The sequence below is a fragment of the Eulemur rufifrons genome, chromosome 7 (genome assembly GCF_041146395.1).
Source record: "Eulemur rufifrons isolate Redbay chromosome 7, OSU_ERuf_1, whole genome shotgun sequence".
In the NCBI taxonomy this organism is placed as follows: domain Eukaryota; kingdom Metazoa; phylum Chordata; class Mammalia; order Primates; family Lemuridae; genus Eulemur; species Eulemur rufifrons.
In genome coordinates this window covers 266,460,245-266,477,123 of record NC_090989.1, presented here as the reverse complement: position 1 = coordinate 266,477,123, position 16,879 = coordinate 266,460,245, and the positions used below count along the sequence as shown (strand labels likewise).

General features: G+C 36.8%; 1 protein-coding gene across 2 annotated transcripts in view; it reads right to left on the bottom strand.

Moving 5' to 3' along the window:
- Positions 1 to 16,879, bottom strand: part of HSDL2 (hydroxysteroid dehydrogenase like 2) — a 54,958-nt gene that overhangs the window by 22,406 nt on the left and 15,673 nt on the right. Inside the window, exons 4-6 of one of the 2 annotated variants that reach the window (XM_069474559.1) lie at positions 14,581 to 14,695; positions 8,416 to 8,519; positions 7,337 to 7,435 (exon numbers count right to left, since the gene is read on the bottom strand). In XM_069474559.1, coding sequence (XP_069330660.1) covers positions 7,337 to 7,435; positions 8,416 to 8,519; positions 14,581 to 14,695 — 318 coding nt within the window. The remainder of the gene's footprint in view (positions 1 to 7,336; positions 7,436 to 8,415; positions 8,520 to 14,580; positions 14,696 to 16,879) is intronic. The other variant, XM_069474560.1, reaches the window with a different exon arrangement.

Sequence of the window (16,879 nt, the reverse complement as noted above, 5' to 3'; positions counted from 1 at the left end):
AATGTTGGGGGATTACTTCTGGTTCCAGCTGACATAAAGAAATTCACTCTACACAGCCTAAAATGAGTGTGTTTTTTTAGATAGAGGGCTCTCCAACAGCCAAGAGCCTGGACACTCTCTCAAATCCATTTCTATTTCTCTATTTTCATTGCCTTACTCATGAATAATGTAATATTCTAGCTAGCTTTCTTGCCTCTTCTCTCTACAATCTTACAAGCCATCCTACATTCAGATGCCAGGTTAAACTTCCTAAACTTCATCGATACCCATATCACTGCTCTCATTTCCCCTTTGTTTACTATTACTCTCCTGCTTTTAAAATTTTCCAGTGGCTCTCCACTGAATATAGTTTAAAATTCAAGCTCCTAAACTTGGCAGACAAGACCTGGGGCTTAGTTCATCCATCTTTCTCCACACCCTCACATCCACCCAACAGTCCAGTCAACCTGAACAACTTGAGTTGCTCAAGTTCAGTGGGAAATAACAAGCCCACACCCTATCATACATACACCACATCAAACTCCTTGTAGTTCTACCAAACACAGTAACTCCACAGCCTTTGCTTACGTTGTTCCCTCTGCCGAAGAATGTCTTGCCCAGTTTTCCTTCTTGCTAATTGCAACATCCTCTTGAGATCTTATTTCAGCTGTTTACCTCCTTTTGAAAATCTCCTTCCCTGAGCCTTTAACCTGAGCTACATGGCCCTCCTGTTCTGTTTCAAAAGCACCCTGTACGTGATTTATCATACCACATTTCACAAGGAACATGATTGTAAATTTGATTTACTGTGTCAAGTCTTGGACCAAATGATATCACAGGCTCCAAGATGTCTAGTAAAACCTTCTAAAACAAACATCTCACAGCTAAAGCAAAGATCTTGGCAATGAGCTGTTTCTCCTGCTGATGCTGATGATGTCCTCCATATTTTCTCCATCATTCAGTGTTCTTTCTCCTATAAGCTCTGTCCAGAAGTTCTATTTTGGAGCTAGGCAGAAGGTAGTAATCATATTACACATTCATGCATTCACTCATTCACCAAATATTTACCGAATGTCTACAATGATTATAATAAAATGAATGAAGCAGATTTTGTCCCTGTCCTCAAGGAGTTTTCATTCCAGCAGGGAAGACATTAAACAACCATACTTATAAATTAATAATTGAATTACAAATGCTGTTAAGTGATGTCAAGGAGATGTACAAGACTACTAAATCCAATGGTCAGTCCCCATCTCATGGGAACTATCAGCAGCATTTGACACAACCAATCATTCCTTGTCCTCCTTGAAATACTTTCTTCAGTTGGCTTTCATCTACTCTTTCGGTTTCTTCTTATCTTACTCTTCTATGCAGGTCTTCTTCTTCCCAACCTTTTAATGTTGCAATGGCCAATGGTCCTTTCTCTTCTATTCACTCCCTAGATTTATACACCATCTATAAGCTTTATACACCATCTATAAGCTGATAACCCACAAATTTTCATCTCTAGCCTGGAACTCTCTCCTGACCCCCAGACTTGCAAGACCACCTGCCTAGCGACCATCTCCACCTGAATGTTCAGTCACAATGCTCCCGATCAAATTCCTAACCCTGCTCCCCAACATGCTCTGTCTGCAGCTTTGCCCATCTCAGTTCCTGAAAACTCCACTGTTCCAGTACTAAAGCCAAAAATCTTGGAGTGGTCCTTGACTCTTCTTTTTCTCTCACATCCTGCATCCAATCCATCAGCAGATCCTGTTGATTCTACCTTCAAAATATATCAGAATCTGGCCACTCTCTACCACCTTTACTGCTATCATCCTGGTCATGGTGGCCCAAATCTGTCCCTAGGTTACTGCAATAGCCTCCCAACTATTTCTCCCTTTGCCTCCCAAGAACCTAGGCCCATCAGAACAGCCAGAGAGATCCTTTTAAACAGTTACATTTGATCAGCTCCCTCCTCTGATTGAAACCCTGCAACAGCTCCTCATTTCACTCAGAGTAAAGGCCCAAGTCTTGGCAAGGATCTATGACATCTGACCCCCATTTCTGTATGGATATAATCTTATTGTTTCCTACTGCTCTCCCCTCATTCCAGTGACACTAGCTTTCTTGTTCTTTGATCTACCAGGCATGCTTGTCCACAGGACCTTTGCACTGGCAGCAAACAGATCCCCAAGACTAAGTCCCTTATCTCCTTCAAGTCAATGCCCAAATGTCACCTTCTAGAAAAGGCCAAACCTTTCTACCCTATTTAAAATTGCAACTTTCCCTCCCCAACACCTGACACTCCCAATCCCCCTTATTCTATTTTTTTTCCACAGCATTATCACCTTCCAGCATAGTATAAACTTTATTATTCATTATGTTAATTGTCTGTTGTATCTCTTCCAATTAGACTGTAAGTTCCTTAAGGGCAGAGGTTCTTACCTATTTTGTTTTCTGATGTATCTTAAGCAAATAGAACAGAGCTTTACACATAATAAGTGTCTCATACATTTTTTAAAAAATTGTTCTTAGAGAAGGGGTCTCACTATGTTGCCCAGGCTGGATTCGAATCCCTGGGCTCAAGCAATCCTCCTGCCTCAGCCTCCCAAGTAGCTGGGATTACAGGCACATGCCACTGTGCCCAACTCAATAAGTGTTTATTGTATGAATAAAATTTAATTCTTAGAGTCAGACTAGGCTTTACATTACTTTCAAATTTTTTTACTATGACCCACAACAGGTAACAACAGGTAACACTTTTACCAACATGATTAAGAATACACAAATATATACACTAACAAACATACATTTATTTTTTACTTATATATGAAATAAAAGTTTATGAAACAATACTGACCCTTCCTATGTGCAATGCTGTCTAATATTTTCTATTCTATTTCATCAGAAATAAAACAAAACAACAATAACAAAACTCTGGCTGCTACCCACTAAATCAATTTCACAATCCACTAAATTGATTTTGTGCCTCACTAAATTGATTTCTGATTCACCAATGAGTTTTGACATATAGTTTGAAAAATATTGGAGAAGTGCCTTTTTTACTCTTATCTTTTTCCCTATTGCAAAGAATATCACCCTTTAGAAAGTCTTTTTTTTTTTGAGACAGCGTCTCACTCTGTTGCGCGGGCTAGAGTGAGTGTCGTGGCGTCAGCCTAGCTCACAGCAACCTCCAACTCCTGGGCTTAAGCGATCCTACTGCCTCAGCCTCCCGAGTAGCTGGGACTATAGCCATGCACCACCATGCCCAGCTAATTTTTTCTATATATATTTTTTAGTTGGCCGGATAATTTCTTTCTATGTTTAGTAGAGACGGGGGTCTCACTCTTGCTCAGACTGGTCTCGAACTCCTGACCTCGAGTGATCCACCGGCCTCGGCCTCCCAGAGTGCTAGGATTACAGGCTTGAGCCACCGCGCCCGGCCAGAAAGTCTTAAAAGAACTGTATCTGCTACAGAAACATAAGGGAAACAAAGAAGCAATTTAAAACGTGGTTCTGGTCCCATAGTCGGCCAGGAAAGAAAGAAGTCTTGGTCAAATTGCAGAAGAAAGGAATATAAGCAAATTTATTCCTGGAGTCCACAGAGGAAAGGAAAGATGATGACTGTAATCACCAAGTACTCCGAAGAGCCACTCAGCAGCACGCCCCAGTGCTCCTGAAATTCCACAGCCCCTTGTTTCCCAGTGTCTATACCACAGGCCATGGGATCTTTCAATAATGTTTGGAGCTAAGGAAATCCCTTCATCCAGAACATAGCAGAAGGAAAGCAAAGATGAACTCTCAGCTTGGTGTGGTGGAGCATGCCTATAATCCTAGCTAATTGGGAGGCTTAGGTAGGAGGATCTCTTGAGGCCAGGAGTTGAAGGCTGTAGCATACTATAATTGTACAGCCTTCTATACTATAATTGTACCTATGAATAGCCACTACACTCCAACCTGGGCAACAGGGAAACATCCAGTTTCTGAAAGAAAAAAAAAGAAAAAAGAAAAAAAGAAAGCAACTTCTCACATGTTCCTAAACTAGAACTATGGATATGTTTTATACTGCTGTATGGGCCAGTTCAGTTCAAGAGTATCCTTACAGGTATAATAATACTTTGCATAAATGCTAGATTAAATGTGCTTTTAAAGGCTAACTTCTACCAATGCAGCACACACTAGGTAAAAAGGCCAAAGAAGCATCCCCAGTACCCTGCACAGTGTCTGCCACATGATAATTGTCCAATAAATTGGATGATGAATGAATAAATAAAATAAGGCCGGAAGAAAGAAGAATGGGAATAAACAACATACTAATATAAGGGTCCTTAGAGAATATAAGAAGTTGTTAAATGACAAGACTGAGAGAATCAGGAAAATTCAGAATGATGGAAATCTTACAAGATAAATGACTTGATTTTTCAAGAAATAAGTGGCAAGGAAAAAAAATTAAATGTAACTACTTTAGATTAAAAACACATAAGAGATATAGCAAACAAATGCAATGTATGGAACATGTTTAGATTCTGATTTGAATAAATCAATTGTAAATAAAACATTTATGAGACACTTGAGGAAATTTGAATACTGAGTGAATATTTCATGATATTAAGGTATTAGTGTTAATGTTTTTTAGCTATTATAATCATTTTATGTTTTTTTAAAAAGAGCCCTTATCTTTAAAGACATACTTTTAAATACATACTTTTAAAGATATATATTGAAGTGCATACAGATGAAATGACAGTATGATGTAACTGCTTTAAAATAATGCAGTGGGAGTAGAAGTGGGAATGGAGGAGGATGGAGGCATGTAGGCTGGTGAAATCAGATTGGCCATGCAGTGAAAACTGTTGAAGCTGATAGTTCACATTATATTATTCTCCCTACTTGTGCACATGTTTGTACATATGTTTAAAAATTTTCATAATAAAAGTCTGAAAAATATGTAATAAAGGGCTTTAGATATTATTTATAATTCCTAATTTTACGTAAGGGGAACCTAGGCACAGAGAGCTACTACAGTTCACACAACTGAGAACAACATGGTAGAGGCCGGGCGCAGTGGCTCACACCTGCAATCCTAGCATTTTGGGAGGCCAAGGCAAGAGGATTGCTTGAGCCCAGGAATTCAAGACCAGAATAAATACCTTGGTGATGATCCACTTCCACTCAATAATAAATACATTTCTTATACTATTCTTAATAACATTTTCTATTCTCTAGTGTTCTTTATTGTAAGAATACAGTATATAATATACATAACAAAAAATATGTCTTAATCAACTGTTTATATTGTCGGCAAGGCTTCCAGTCAACAGTAGGCTATTAGTAGTTAAGTTTTGGGGGGAGTCAAAAGTTAGCCTTGGATTTTCAACCCCTCACTGCTCACGGGTCAACTATACAATGAATTAGATACTCTTTAGGGTTGTCTTACTACAATCAAACTATAAATAAACAATAAACATTTTTTAAAGCTTGGGCTCTTAAAAAAATCAAGGGAAATCTACTGGTAGAGAATACAGAGGAGGAGAGAGGAGAGGGAGAGCACAGTAGAATGAAAAAAAAGAAACCAAGGGCGTAAGAATTAGAAAGGAAGAAATAAATGTCATTATAGATTATATGATTATCTACTTAGAAAATCCAAGAGAATCTAGATAAATTATTATAACCAACAAGATAGTTTAGAAAGGTAATTGTCTGTAATTTTAAAATCCAAAAGCATTTCTATATGCTGGCACCAAATAGAAAATAATATTTTTTAAAAGGATACTATCTAGAATTGTGGCTGCCCCAAGATGAGAATGTTAGAATGGGCCTTTCCTTTTCCAATATTCCCCTGCTCATATGAGTCCTTTATAATTCAATGACTTCCACATCTCTCCCTTCTCCAATTTGTAGCTTTTAAAAAAGGAGTTTGTGCTTTTGGCTAGAGATTAATATTAAAGTTTTCTCTCTCTCTCTCCTTTTTTTTAAGAGATGGGGTCTCACACTGTTGCCCGGCCTGGAGTACAGTGGCATGATCTTAGCTCACTGCAGCCTTGAACTCCTGGGCTCAAGGGATCCTCCTGCCTCAGCCTTCCAAGTAGCTGGACTATGGGAACATGCCACCATGCCTGGCTAATTTTTTAGTAGAGACAGGGTCTTGCTATGTTGCCCAGGCTGGTCTCAAACTTCTGGCCTCAAGTGATACTCCTGCCTTGGCCTCCCAAAGCACTGGGATTACAGGCATGAGCCACTGCTCCTGGCCCTAAAATTTTCTCTTATACTATTTCTTCTATATTAAGAATTCTTATTTGGCACCTATATTTCATATTCCCAGGTAGTCTATCATAATCCACTTATATTTAACCACATATATCGCAGGGATATTTGCTTGCCATTATTTCTTTCCTCTTCATTTCTGAACCCTATCTTGAAAAAGTCTCTGTTCTAATAGATTTGCTCTTTGGTAAAGAGCCCTTTCTGGAAGATTTTCCTCAAGTGTGGTAGCATATCCACATATCTCCCTTGCATCTTGTCAATAAATACCATCTTGGCCAAGTCCCTTCCTATCAATGTATAGATGTTATTCCTCTGACTTCTTGTTTCTGGTACTGAAAATAACATATATTCTGCCTGAAGGCTTGGAAGATTTTCTTTTTATCCTTGAAATTCTAAGATTCTACCAGATCTTTTGCCTCCTACCTCCCATAAATCCAGCCTCAGTTTGGTAAACCCTTCAGTCTACATACATATGTAAGTCTTTCTTCAGCTCAGGGGAATTGTCTCCTATTATAAGATTGATTATTGGTTCTTCTCTATCTGTTCTTTTCCAGTCCTCCTTCTGGGACTCCTGATATAAGCCCAGGCATATATGCAGATTCCTCTGTCATCTCATAGGGTTCTAGCACTCTGTGAAACTAGAAGAACTCATGCGAAAGTACAGATAATCTAGCTTTTTATAAAGGAAAAAGATAAAGGTAGCAAGAATACAAGAAAGTTTAAAAGCATTTGTTGGGAGGTGTGAGGAGAAAACAAAAGTATGAGAATCTACAGAATTTAGTCAGGTGCCAAAGACAAAGATGGAGAAAGGGTTAGGGAAGCACAGTTTCTCCTGGTGGCCTTCAGGAGATTGTTCAAGTGTTCCAGTGGTCAATGTTCCTCCTAGAGCTACTGGCTGAAGACTCAGTCATGTAGTCCAAGTCAAAGCTGGAAGATGATTGAAAAGGGTCTTATCCTGTACAACAAAATTTAACTTGTTTCCCAACAGACAAATTGAAGTTATTTTTGACTGTCTACTCACTCCCACCTCACCACACCCAGGATGTATCTCAGAAGTGTCAAGAACAATAAGTGAAAATCTAATAAATGAATTTTTGTAAGTGCATACCTGTTTTAGGCCACAATGCATTGACTGCAATTTCACCTTTAAATTCTTCTGCCATTCCAAGCACACACATAGACATACCATACTTAGCAATGGTATAAGCTGAAAGGAACCACAAAGAATAATAATTTAATTAAGAAACAAATTTATTTCTGAGTAGAAATAACCAAATTCTATTACTATTGTTTCCCTGATATATTTTTGAGAATTATTTTTAGTAATGAAAAATATATAAAATATAATTTTTAAAGGTACTATTTTTGAAAGAACAGTTTTTATAGAAGTAATTGAATAAAGATGTACTAGTTTTATATATTTCCATTCTAATATTTGATTAAAAGAAAAGAGACAGTAATAAACTTTCATTTTCCTTAACAGCATGAGGGTAAATTACATTATTATTTCTTAATCTGTTTTTTCGTTTCTTTTTAAAGAATGAAAGTCATTATTTAAAGGGAAACTTCTGTTAGTTAAAAAAAAAAGTTGCAATTTCATTTAACCTAGTCAATTACAGCAGAATTTCTTTTAGTTTTGCTCTGCGGGTTCCTATTCCAAGTGTCTTTCCAAATGTTAGTGAATTATGTTGAAATAAAAACTAAGTACTAACTGATACAACTACTTTAAAGGAGGTACCTATACATAAATCTTGCTACTTAGCCTATTCCCCACAAATCATTAGTTTGCTATGACAGGTAAAGTATTTCATGAATAGTTTTCAACCCACTTTATTGAAGAATAAATTACATATAATAAAACACACCCATCAGGACATAAAAGACCTTTCTGAGATGATAGAAATCCATATCTTGATTTGGGTATTGGCTACATAGATGTATACATTTGTCAAAACTCATCAAACTGAACCATTAAGATCTGTGTGTTTTATTGAATGTAAATTATACCTCAGCTTTTAAAATTACATATAAAGGATTAGGAATCTAGGACTTCCAAAAATGATATCATGGATTTGGCATAGAAAATTCAATGTTGGATGCTATGTACAGATTGTGATTGTATCATAGATATACAGATTTAATTCAAAACAAATTAACCACAAACCATCCCCTCACCCTACCACCTACCACAGTGCTGTTTGAACCACACTGGATTTAGGTTCAGTGGTGGGCTGAGATTAAGGATATGAGCAATTTTACTCTTTTTCAAATAAGGAATGCATGCTTTAGATCTGAAAGTGAAAGAAAACACAAGTCAACTTAATTGCTTTCTAACAACTTCTCTACTTTTAAAAGTTACATTTTAAACTACTACTACAGAGCAACTGAACTTGCTCAGTGATTTGCAGGGGACGTTTTGTTTTGTTTGTAGGATACTTTTGTTTGCTTTCTAAAATGAAGATAAGAGAAGGAACTGATTTTCATCCTTTGAAACTCAGCTTAATAGCCTGGCAACATGATTTGCTTGATGAAAATATGCAGACACAGTAGCCTTTTTATTTATGTATTTTTTTTGAGATAGAGTCTCTCTTTGCCACCCCCAGTAGAGTGCAGTGGCGTCGTCATAGCTCACTGCAACCTCGAACTCCTAGACTCAAGCAATCCTCCTGCCTCAGCCTCCTCAGTAGCTCAGACTACAGGTGTACGCCACTATGCTCAGCGAATTTTTTTTCTATTTTTAGTAGAAATGGGGTCTTCCTCTTGCTCAGGCTAATCTTGAACTCCTGAGCTCAAACAATCCTTCCACCTCAGCCTCCCAGAGTGTCAGGATTACAGGCGTGAGCCACTGCACCTGGCGTACATTTTTGCCTTAAACTCAACTCAACCACAACTGTCCCAAATTCTCCCTCCTCAATACACACACACAATTTTCAGAAATAGTTAATGTACTTGTCAGTTAGCACTGTGGTAAAGAACACAGGTGTTCAAGTCAGACAGACCTGGGTTCAAATCCTGCTTCTGCCCCTTCATTGCATGACCTCGGGCAAATTATATAGCATTCTAATTCCTAGTTTTCTCTCCTGTAAATGTTGGTACTACCTGCTACCATCTAGGATTGACCAAGGGATTAAACTTAGATGACATAGATAAGACACTTAGGATGGTGCATACTTTAAACGTGAAAAAAATAATCACCATTATTAGTATTTCATACGCTGATTTATTTCAGATTAGTAGGCCTAGTACTTTTACTACATTGGGACTATAATTTAGTAAAAGAACTCCCAATACATTCCCAAATTTAATTTGCACCAATATAAACTGCAACATGCCTTTGAGCAATATACAGTTTTACTTTAAAAAAGTTACTCATAAAAGTAGGTAATTTATTTTATAAAAGATTCAGACCTAATATTTAAAAAATTTTAATTAAGTTATAATATGTCATTAGCTAAATAACATATTATACTTTAAATAATTTATAGCTTTATTTCACTTTCAATGACTTCTAACACTTTGCACTAGTCCATTCTTATTTCAAGTCAGTTTTTTTATTACCAAATGTACAACACTGGTGCTACCAACCGCAACATCATTTCAAACTTACAAACCAAATACAATAAATATCACTAAAAGGTTTTTTGTACATATTGTTTTTCATTTCCAAAGGTGTTTCATTTTTATGGGGGTGAGGTGGAAAGGGGAAAACACTATTACAGCTGATTCTCATTAAAACAGTGAAACTTAACCTTAAAGCATCAGTAACAAACAAACTAAATCTATTCCAGGAAATAAAACCATATTTTACAATTAAAGGAAAGAGCTCATTACATTTACACTATAAACACGAACTTTTCTTTCATTTATTAGACAAAACCTTTCCATCTGCACCTTGCCAGCCTGGCCCTCAACATTGTTAATCTTACATCAGATGTACCTGTCATGGCAACATGCCCTATATCTTATATAAGGACACTAATCCCTTCAGCTTAATAAAATAGTTAAGTTTATTGAAAACTTACTGTGTGTCAGGCACTGCATTTATTACTTTTCATGAATTATTTTACTTAGGGTTGCAAACTCAAAGGCCTATAGGGCATTTGAGTAAATGAATAAAGCAAGCTGGGAATAAGAAAAATCAACTATTCAGAAATACAATTGAACTTTATTACTAAACCTCTATCAGTATTTAACATGAAACAAACACATATAATACTGAAGAGTATATCCTAAGTTAAAATTGAAAAATACAAATTCAAATAGAAACATTTCATTATGAATTTTAATTTTATAACATATCTTTCATAGAGGACCAAAAACCTGACATTTTTTTTTTGACCCAAAGGTCAACGTCAGGTCCTTCACCCAACATTGCAATACAACTTTAACTGGGAGCAAGATTTAATTTTACTTAGTGTTGTTTTTTAAAAATTATCTGTTCACAAAGGTAGGAACTTTCAACAATGAATAGAATCTTTGTGCAAGGGTTTTTATTTTTAGGGTATCTACTCAGATATTTGTAGATCTCTTATTCTAACCTACTCACATTTAGTTTTTAGCATTTTAGTGTCCAACAGCTTATAACTTCTGTTTGTAGTTCTTCAACTATACTAATAGTATTCATTGAGAAAGGTAATGGAACAAGGTTAGGTCATTTTCCTATAGTTTGAAATCAGGGTTTTTTGGTTTTGTTTTGTTTTTAATTGAACCTTCCAATCTAGAAGTGTGGTTTAGGCCATCATGTTCATTTCTGGAAAACAACCTCAATATAGGAAAGTGGACCAGACTGCTCTTGCCATATGGCTCTCCAAAGACATAATTTCACAAGGAAAGAGTAAAGAGAATCATCCATTTGTGTATTTATAAGTCATAATATCAGCTAAAAAGGCGAGTCTATAGTTATGATTACCAATTTTGACAAATCTACATACAATTCAATATTTTACTTGTATTAATCATCTCTTGGAAAGATAATATGTCCATTTTTAACTTTTTTAGCAGAGAGCAATTCCTAGTAAACAATACAATGAATGAATTTAATTTCTTCACCTTTGCAAAGCATATCTACATTAGTTTAGATTTTAATAAGTCTAAAGTTAATACTACAGTGGCACTGTCTATAGTTATGATTAATAACTTTGACAAATCTACCATAAACTTTCAAAGACATTTCTCAATACCTAACAAGTCATTTCCTGATATTCATGTCATGGGTACCCAGTCTAAAAACTTTTTAATCACATCAAAATTCTCCTGATACCATAAATAATTTTAACCAGGTACATGGTACGGGTTAAGTAACCCTTATCCAGGGTTGGGTTATGAAATGCTTGGGACCAGAAGTGTTTCAGATTTTGAAATATTCACATTATATTATACTTACCAGTTCAGCATTCCTAATCTGAAAATCTAAAATGCGAATGCTCACTGGAGCACTGTTGAGTTCATCATATTGGTACTCAAAAAGTTTCAGATCCTGAAGCATTTCGGATTTTCAGATTAGGGATACTCAACCTGTATATTTATATCTGTGGCTTCGACATCTATAATAGAAACTGCCACAAATCATTAAACTTATTCACACAACGTGCCCTTCTAAGCTTTAATTCAGCCTGCAGAGTGGTAGCATTCCTGGTTAGGTGTGTATTTTATTTTATTTTTTTTTGAGACAGAGTCTCACTTTGTTGCCCAGGCTAGAGTGAGTGCCGTGGCGTCAGCCTAGCTCACAGCAACCTCAAACTCCTGGGCTCAAGCGATCCTCCTGCCTCAGCCTCCCGAGTAGCTGGGACTACAGGCATGCGCCACTATGCCCGGCTAATTTTTCTATATATATATTTTTAGTTGTCCATATAATTTCTTTCTATTTTTAGTAGAGACGGGGTCTCGCTCTTGCTCAGGCTGGTCTCGAACTCCTGACCTTGAGCGATCCACCCGCCTCGGCCTCCCAGAGTGCTAGGATTACAGGCGTGAGCCACCGCGCCCGGCCAGGTGTGTATTTTAAAACACTCGTTTAAACAAAGTGTTTGCATTTAATTGAAATTCTTTCACAAAGTTTCCAGCTGCAAAAGATTTTGATGCCCTGATAATTTTTTCATGTAACACATAACAGTATCACACAGCACCACTGCCTATTTTATTTGAAAATAAATATAAACCCTATTGAAAAATGAGTCCTTTTTCTAGTTAAGTTTTTCATCGAAATCTTTTCTACGTGTTTACTATAATTCTCACTATGGTTTGATTCAATATGGTTTCATTCAGTAGAGACATACCTCACATATTGAATTTGTAGAAATATGCCTCACATCTACAAAGAAATAAGCTCTCACCCATTTTACTTGAACATACGGCCCTCTTGGCAAAAGTCTCATTTTCCCACTTCAGATAGAGACATAATTATGGGAAATATTTTACTTTCCTCTTTCATATAAGAAAAACAACAGTGCAAGCACAAGGAATAAATGGTAACTTTTCAGCCTGTCCTCAGCATCCAGAAGACAAGACATCTCCTGCCCCATCACATAAGGCAGTTGATACTCTGGCACTCAGCTAGAGCAGCTAACTGTTGCCATATGGGAATCCTGCCTATATGTGGCCAGATTTTCCAGCATTTCAAGAAAAGCTGGAAATCTGGAGTTTTCTGTAAATCTTCTATTTTTTTTTTTAACATTGGCAACTAATGAACTGTCGAATATAGGTAACTAATGAAAACAAATTTTTTAACAGTGTCTAGGCCAAGTTTTGCAATTCCAACAAAACACGTCTGAGGGCGAAATTCAGGACTCTAACTTATCAACTTATACATTTAACCTTCATGACCAACCCTATAACATATTCCTTTATTTTAGCCATTTTACAAATGAGGAAATCGAATGTGCGATAGGGTTAACTTGCTTGCCCAAGGTCACAAAATAGCAAGTTATGAGGGGTGGGTGTTAAGATTTGAATCCAGACAGTCTGACTTCAAAGCTTAAGCTCCTAACCACCTGTTCTGTGTATAGCAAGATACATATAAGGCAGGGAAGCAAGCTCTCCGCCGATGTATCCTTATATCCACATGGAAAATGATAGAACCTGAGGGTAAATAAGCAAGTAAGGGCAAGCACGGTGGCTCGAGCCTGTAACCCTAGCACTTTGGGAGGTGGAGACGGAAGGATCACTTGAGTGCAGGAGTTCAAGACCAACCTGGGTAACAGTGAGACATTGTCTCTACAAAAAAATTAAAAAAATTGGCTGGGTATGGTGGTGTACACCTCTAGTCCCAGGTACTCAGGACAAGGCAGAAGGATCTCCTGAGCCAGGAGTCTGTTGCAGTGAGCTACGATGATGCCACTGCACTCTACCTTGGGTGACAGAGCAAGAACTTGTCTCAAAAAAGAAAAAAAAAAACTTAGGTTTTAGTATGTAAGTAGCCATAAACTCACTATGAATCACACTTTAAGGTAACCAACAGAAAGGCTAAGGCTATCTTGGGCATCATCAGGGGAAATGTAGAATAGAGAGTGAAAGACATCACTGTACAAAAACAAAAACAAAGAAGCAAATAAATGGACAAATAAAAAGGTGGATTGTCTGACTAATCCAGAACAGATCAGGATATATTCTCTTTCATTCTATAATGCCCAAAATAGCATTAGCCTTTTTCTTGGTTACAGTAAAGTGTGATTCACAATGAGCTTATCGTTATTTATATACTAAAATGTAAGTCTTTTTTTTTTTTTCTTTTTTGAGACAGAGTCTCACTCTGTTTCCCAGGCTAGAATGTGGTGACATCATAATAGCGCACTGCGACCTCAAACTCCTGGGCTCAAGAGATCCTCCTGCCTCAGCCTCCCTAGTAGCTGGGACTACAAGTTGGCACTACCACAACAGCTAATTTTTTTAAATTTTTGTAGACATGGGACCTTGCTATGTTGCCCAGGCTGGTCTTGAACTCCTGGGTTCAAGTGATCCTCCCACCTCCACTTCCCAAAGTGCTGGGATTACATGAGTGAGCCACTGCACCCAGACCAAGTCTTTTTTTTTTTTTTTTTTTTTTTTTAAGAAGAAAGAGAGACTAATGCTAGCTTGAGTAATCAGAAGAATATGAAAGACACAGTATATATATAAGTATTTATACATACAAATATTTGAGAATGTTTGAGCTACACTTTAGTTTTTATTAGATTCACAGAGAAAAGGAACATATAATAAAATTATTTAAAATACTGTCTACTGACTTTGAAATACTTCTAGGCCCCTGTAAGGATTGACTAGATTTTAAACTATTAATTTAGTTCAAATCTGTTTACTACTAAGTTCTCTGAGAAAACACTGCAACATCCTCCCATACAAGTCTTTTTTCTCACTTACGTAAGGTAGGTGCCTCTGGTGTTCACATTCATCATCAAATCCACTCTCTTTGTAGGTGTTTCCAATGTGTTGGTCAAGCTAATAGCACTGGCATTATTCACCAAAATATCAATTCCTGTTTTCAGAATAATCAATTTCATTTTAATACGTCAGACTTTTTATCACAAAATTAAAAAGCATTTACCCTATATATTTGACAACCTCAGTTGATTCACAAATATAGTCATGTACCACATAATGACATTTCAGTCAATGACAGACTACATATACAATGGTAGTCCCATCAGGTTATAGCACTGTATTTTTACTGTACCTTTTCTATGTTTAGATATGTTCAGATACACAAATACTTACCATTGTAGGCACTGTGTTACAAATGCCTACAGTATATGGGTTCATAGCCTAGGAGCAATAGGTGTGTAGCAGGCTAGACTATCTAGGTCTGAGTGAGTATGCTCTACAATGCTCACACAAAGATGAAATTGTCCAGCGATGGATTTTTCAGAATGTATCCTTGTCATTAAGCAACACTTGACTCCACTTCTTTTAGATAATATGACTGACCAATATACCAGTGTAAGACTGGTAGCTGTAACAAAATAGCACCTGCATGATTTTCACTGGCACAATGGAGATATAGGCAATCTCCAGAGCTCCAAGTGAGACTATAAGGAGGCTTAGTTCTTAGTGGTTTGTAGCTTCCACTCTTATTTGTTCTCTTACCTCCTGGTCTTTCCTCCCTGTCTCCATGAAACCTTAGGTCAAATTCCTTAAATTCTTCTCTCCTCTAGCATGTTCTGAAAAGGCCTGCCCCACTTCTAAGCATACTAGTCTCCCTTTTCCCCAAGACTGCTCACTTCAAAGGAAGAGCTCCTTTCTGGTCTTGGGAACTGGGAAAAGAAAAAGACCTAGAGTTTCAATGCCCTAGAGGCAAATAATCAAAGTGGATCAATTTTGTTTTAATGACTCATACACACACACACACACACACACACACACACAAATCTAGAATAACTATTATTTCTGCATATTCTACCCAGTTCCTATCCATATACAACATATTTTGTTTATAGCTATATGCTTTGTGAAACATTAATAACATTAAATGAAAATGGTAAAATACAAAACTATGTCAAACATTTCCCTTGCTTCTACATGGTCTTCAATATTCTTTTTAAAGGGTATTTAAAGATGGTCGTACAACAATATGAACAAATTTAATGCCACTGAACTGTACACTTAAAATGGTAAATTTTACTATGTGTATTTTACCACAATTTTTAAAAATTAAAAAATAAATGCAAAAAAATGGGCATTTATTCCATCAAGTAGAAATATCACAAAATTTCTGATTCTGGGGTTGGACTGTCGCAATGAACATCTTTCTTTATCCTTTGCTATCCCCCTCTTTCAAAATATGTGGGTAATGATTTAAATAAGCTTACTAAATTCACTAAAATATTTCAGTCATAAGCACCCTTTCTTCATAGATAGTAACATTATAAAACTTTGATCACATCCTCATTTCTCAATTCCCATATCCTTTGTACAGAGTTTGTGTTGTTACTGTTTTCTCAAAATGTATCCTTAGAATAACTCTAGATTCAACTATATTGCATTTTATAGCTCCACATAACAAAACTCAAACTTAAATAATAAATCATCTGTGTATCAAAGTTCCAGGTCCTGTGACTATTAACTTTCCAGAATGAACACTATAATGACGGTTGCTTTCATAAGTGGTAAAGACCTATGAAAAGAATTTTTAAATCCAGGACATGCTTCTCAGTCCACAAAGCTGAGAGTTGCTCAACCACATCACCATGAGATAATCATTATGTGGCTACTCTATATAAGGCACTCTTCTAGGGCCTAAGAGACAGGAAGATGATATCCACTAATGGAGAAGCCAGGTAGGAACAGAGCAAATTGAGTGTAGGTCCAGTGAGATGCTGGACTGATGAGTATATATATACCACCCATGTAGAATTACCCTACTCAGGGAGATGAAGCTAGTGAGGACCGTTCTGATCAATGGATGCCTTGGGCAAAGCCAGACTTTACTGACTTCATCACTCTCATTTTGGGATAACAAGTGACAAGTATCTTAACAAAGCAAACATCTGAGCCTGAAAGCAAACAAATCAGATAAGGAATGCAGATATGCTCATTTGGCAAACTGTATTTGACTTAGCCATGATAGTGGGGGAAAAAAGGGTCTAATTAAAGAGACGGGTTAAAATTTCTAAACTCAGAAGAGCCATATTACAATGGATCAGGAAACAATAGTGGGAAATGA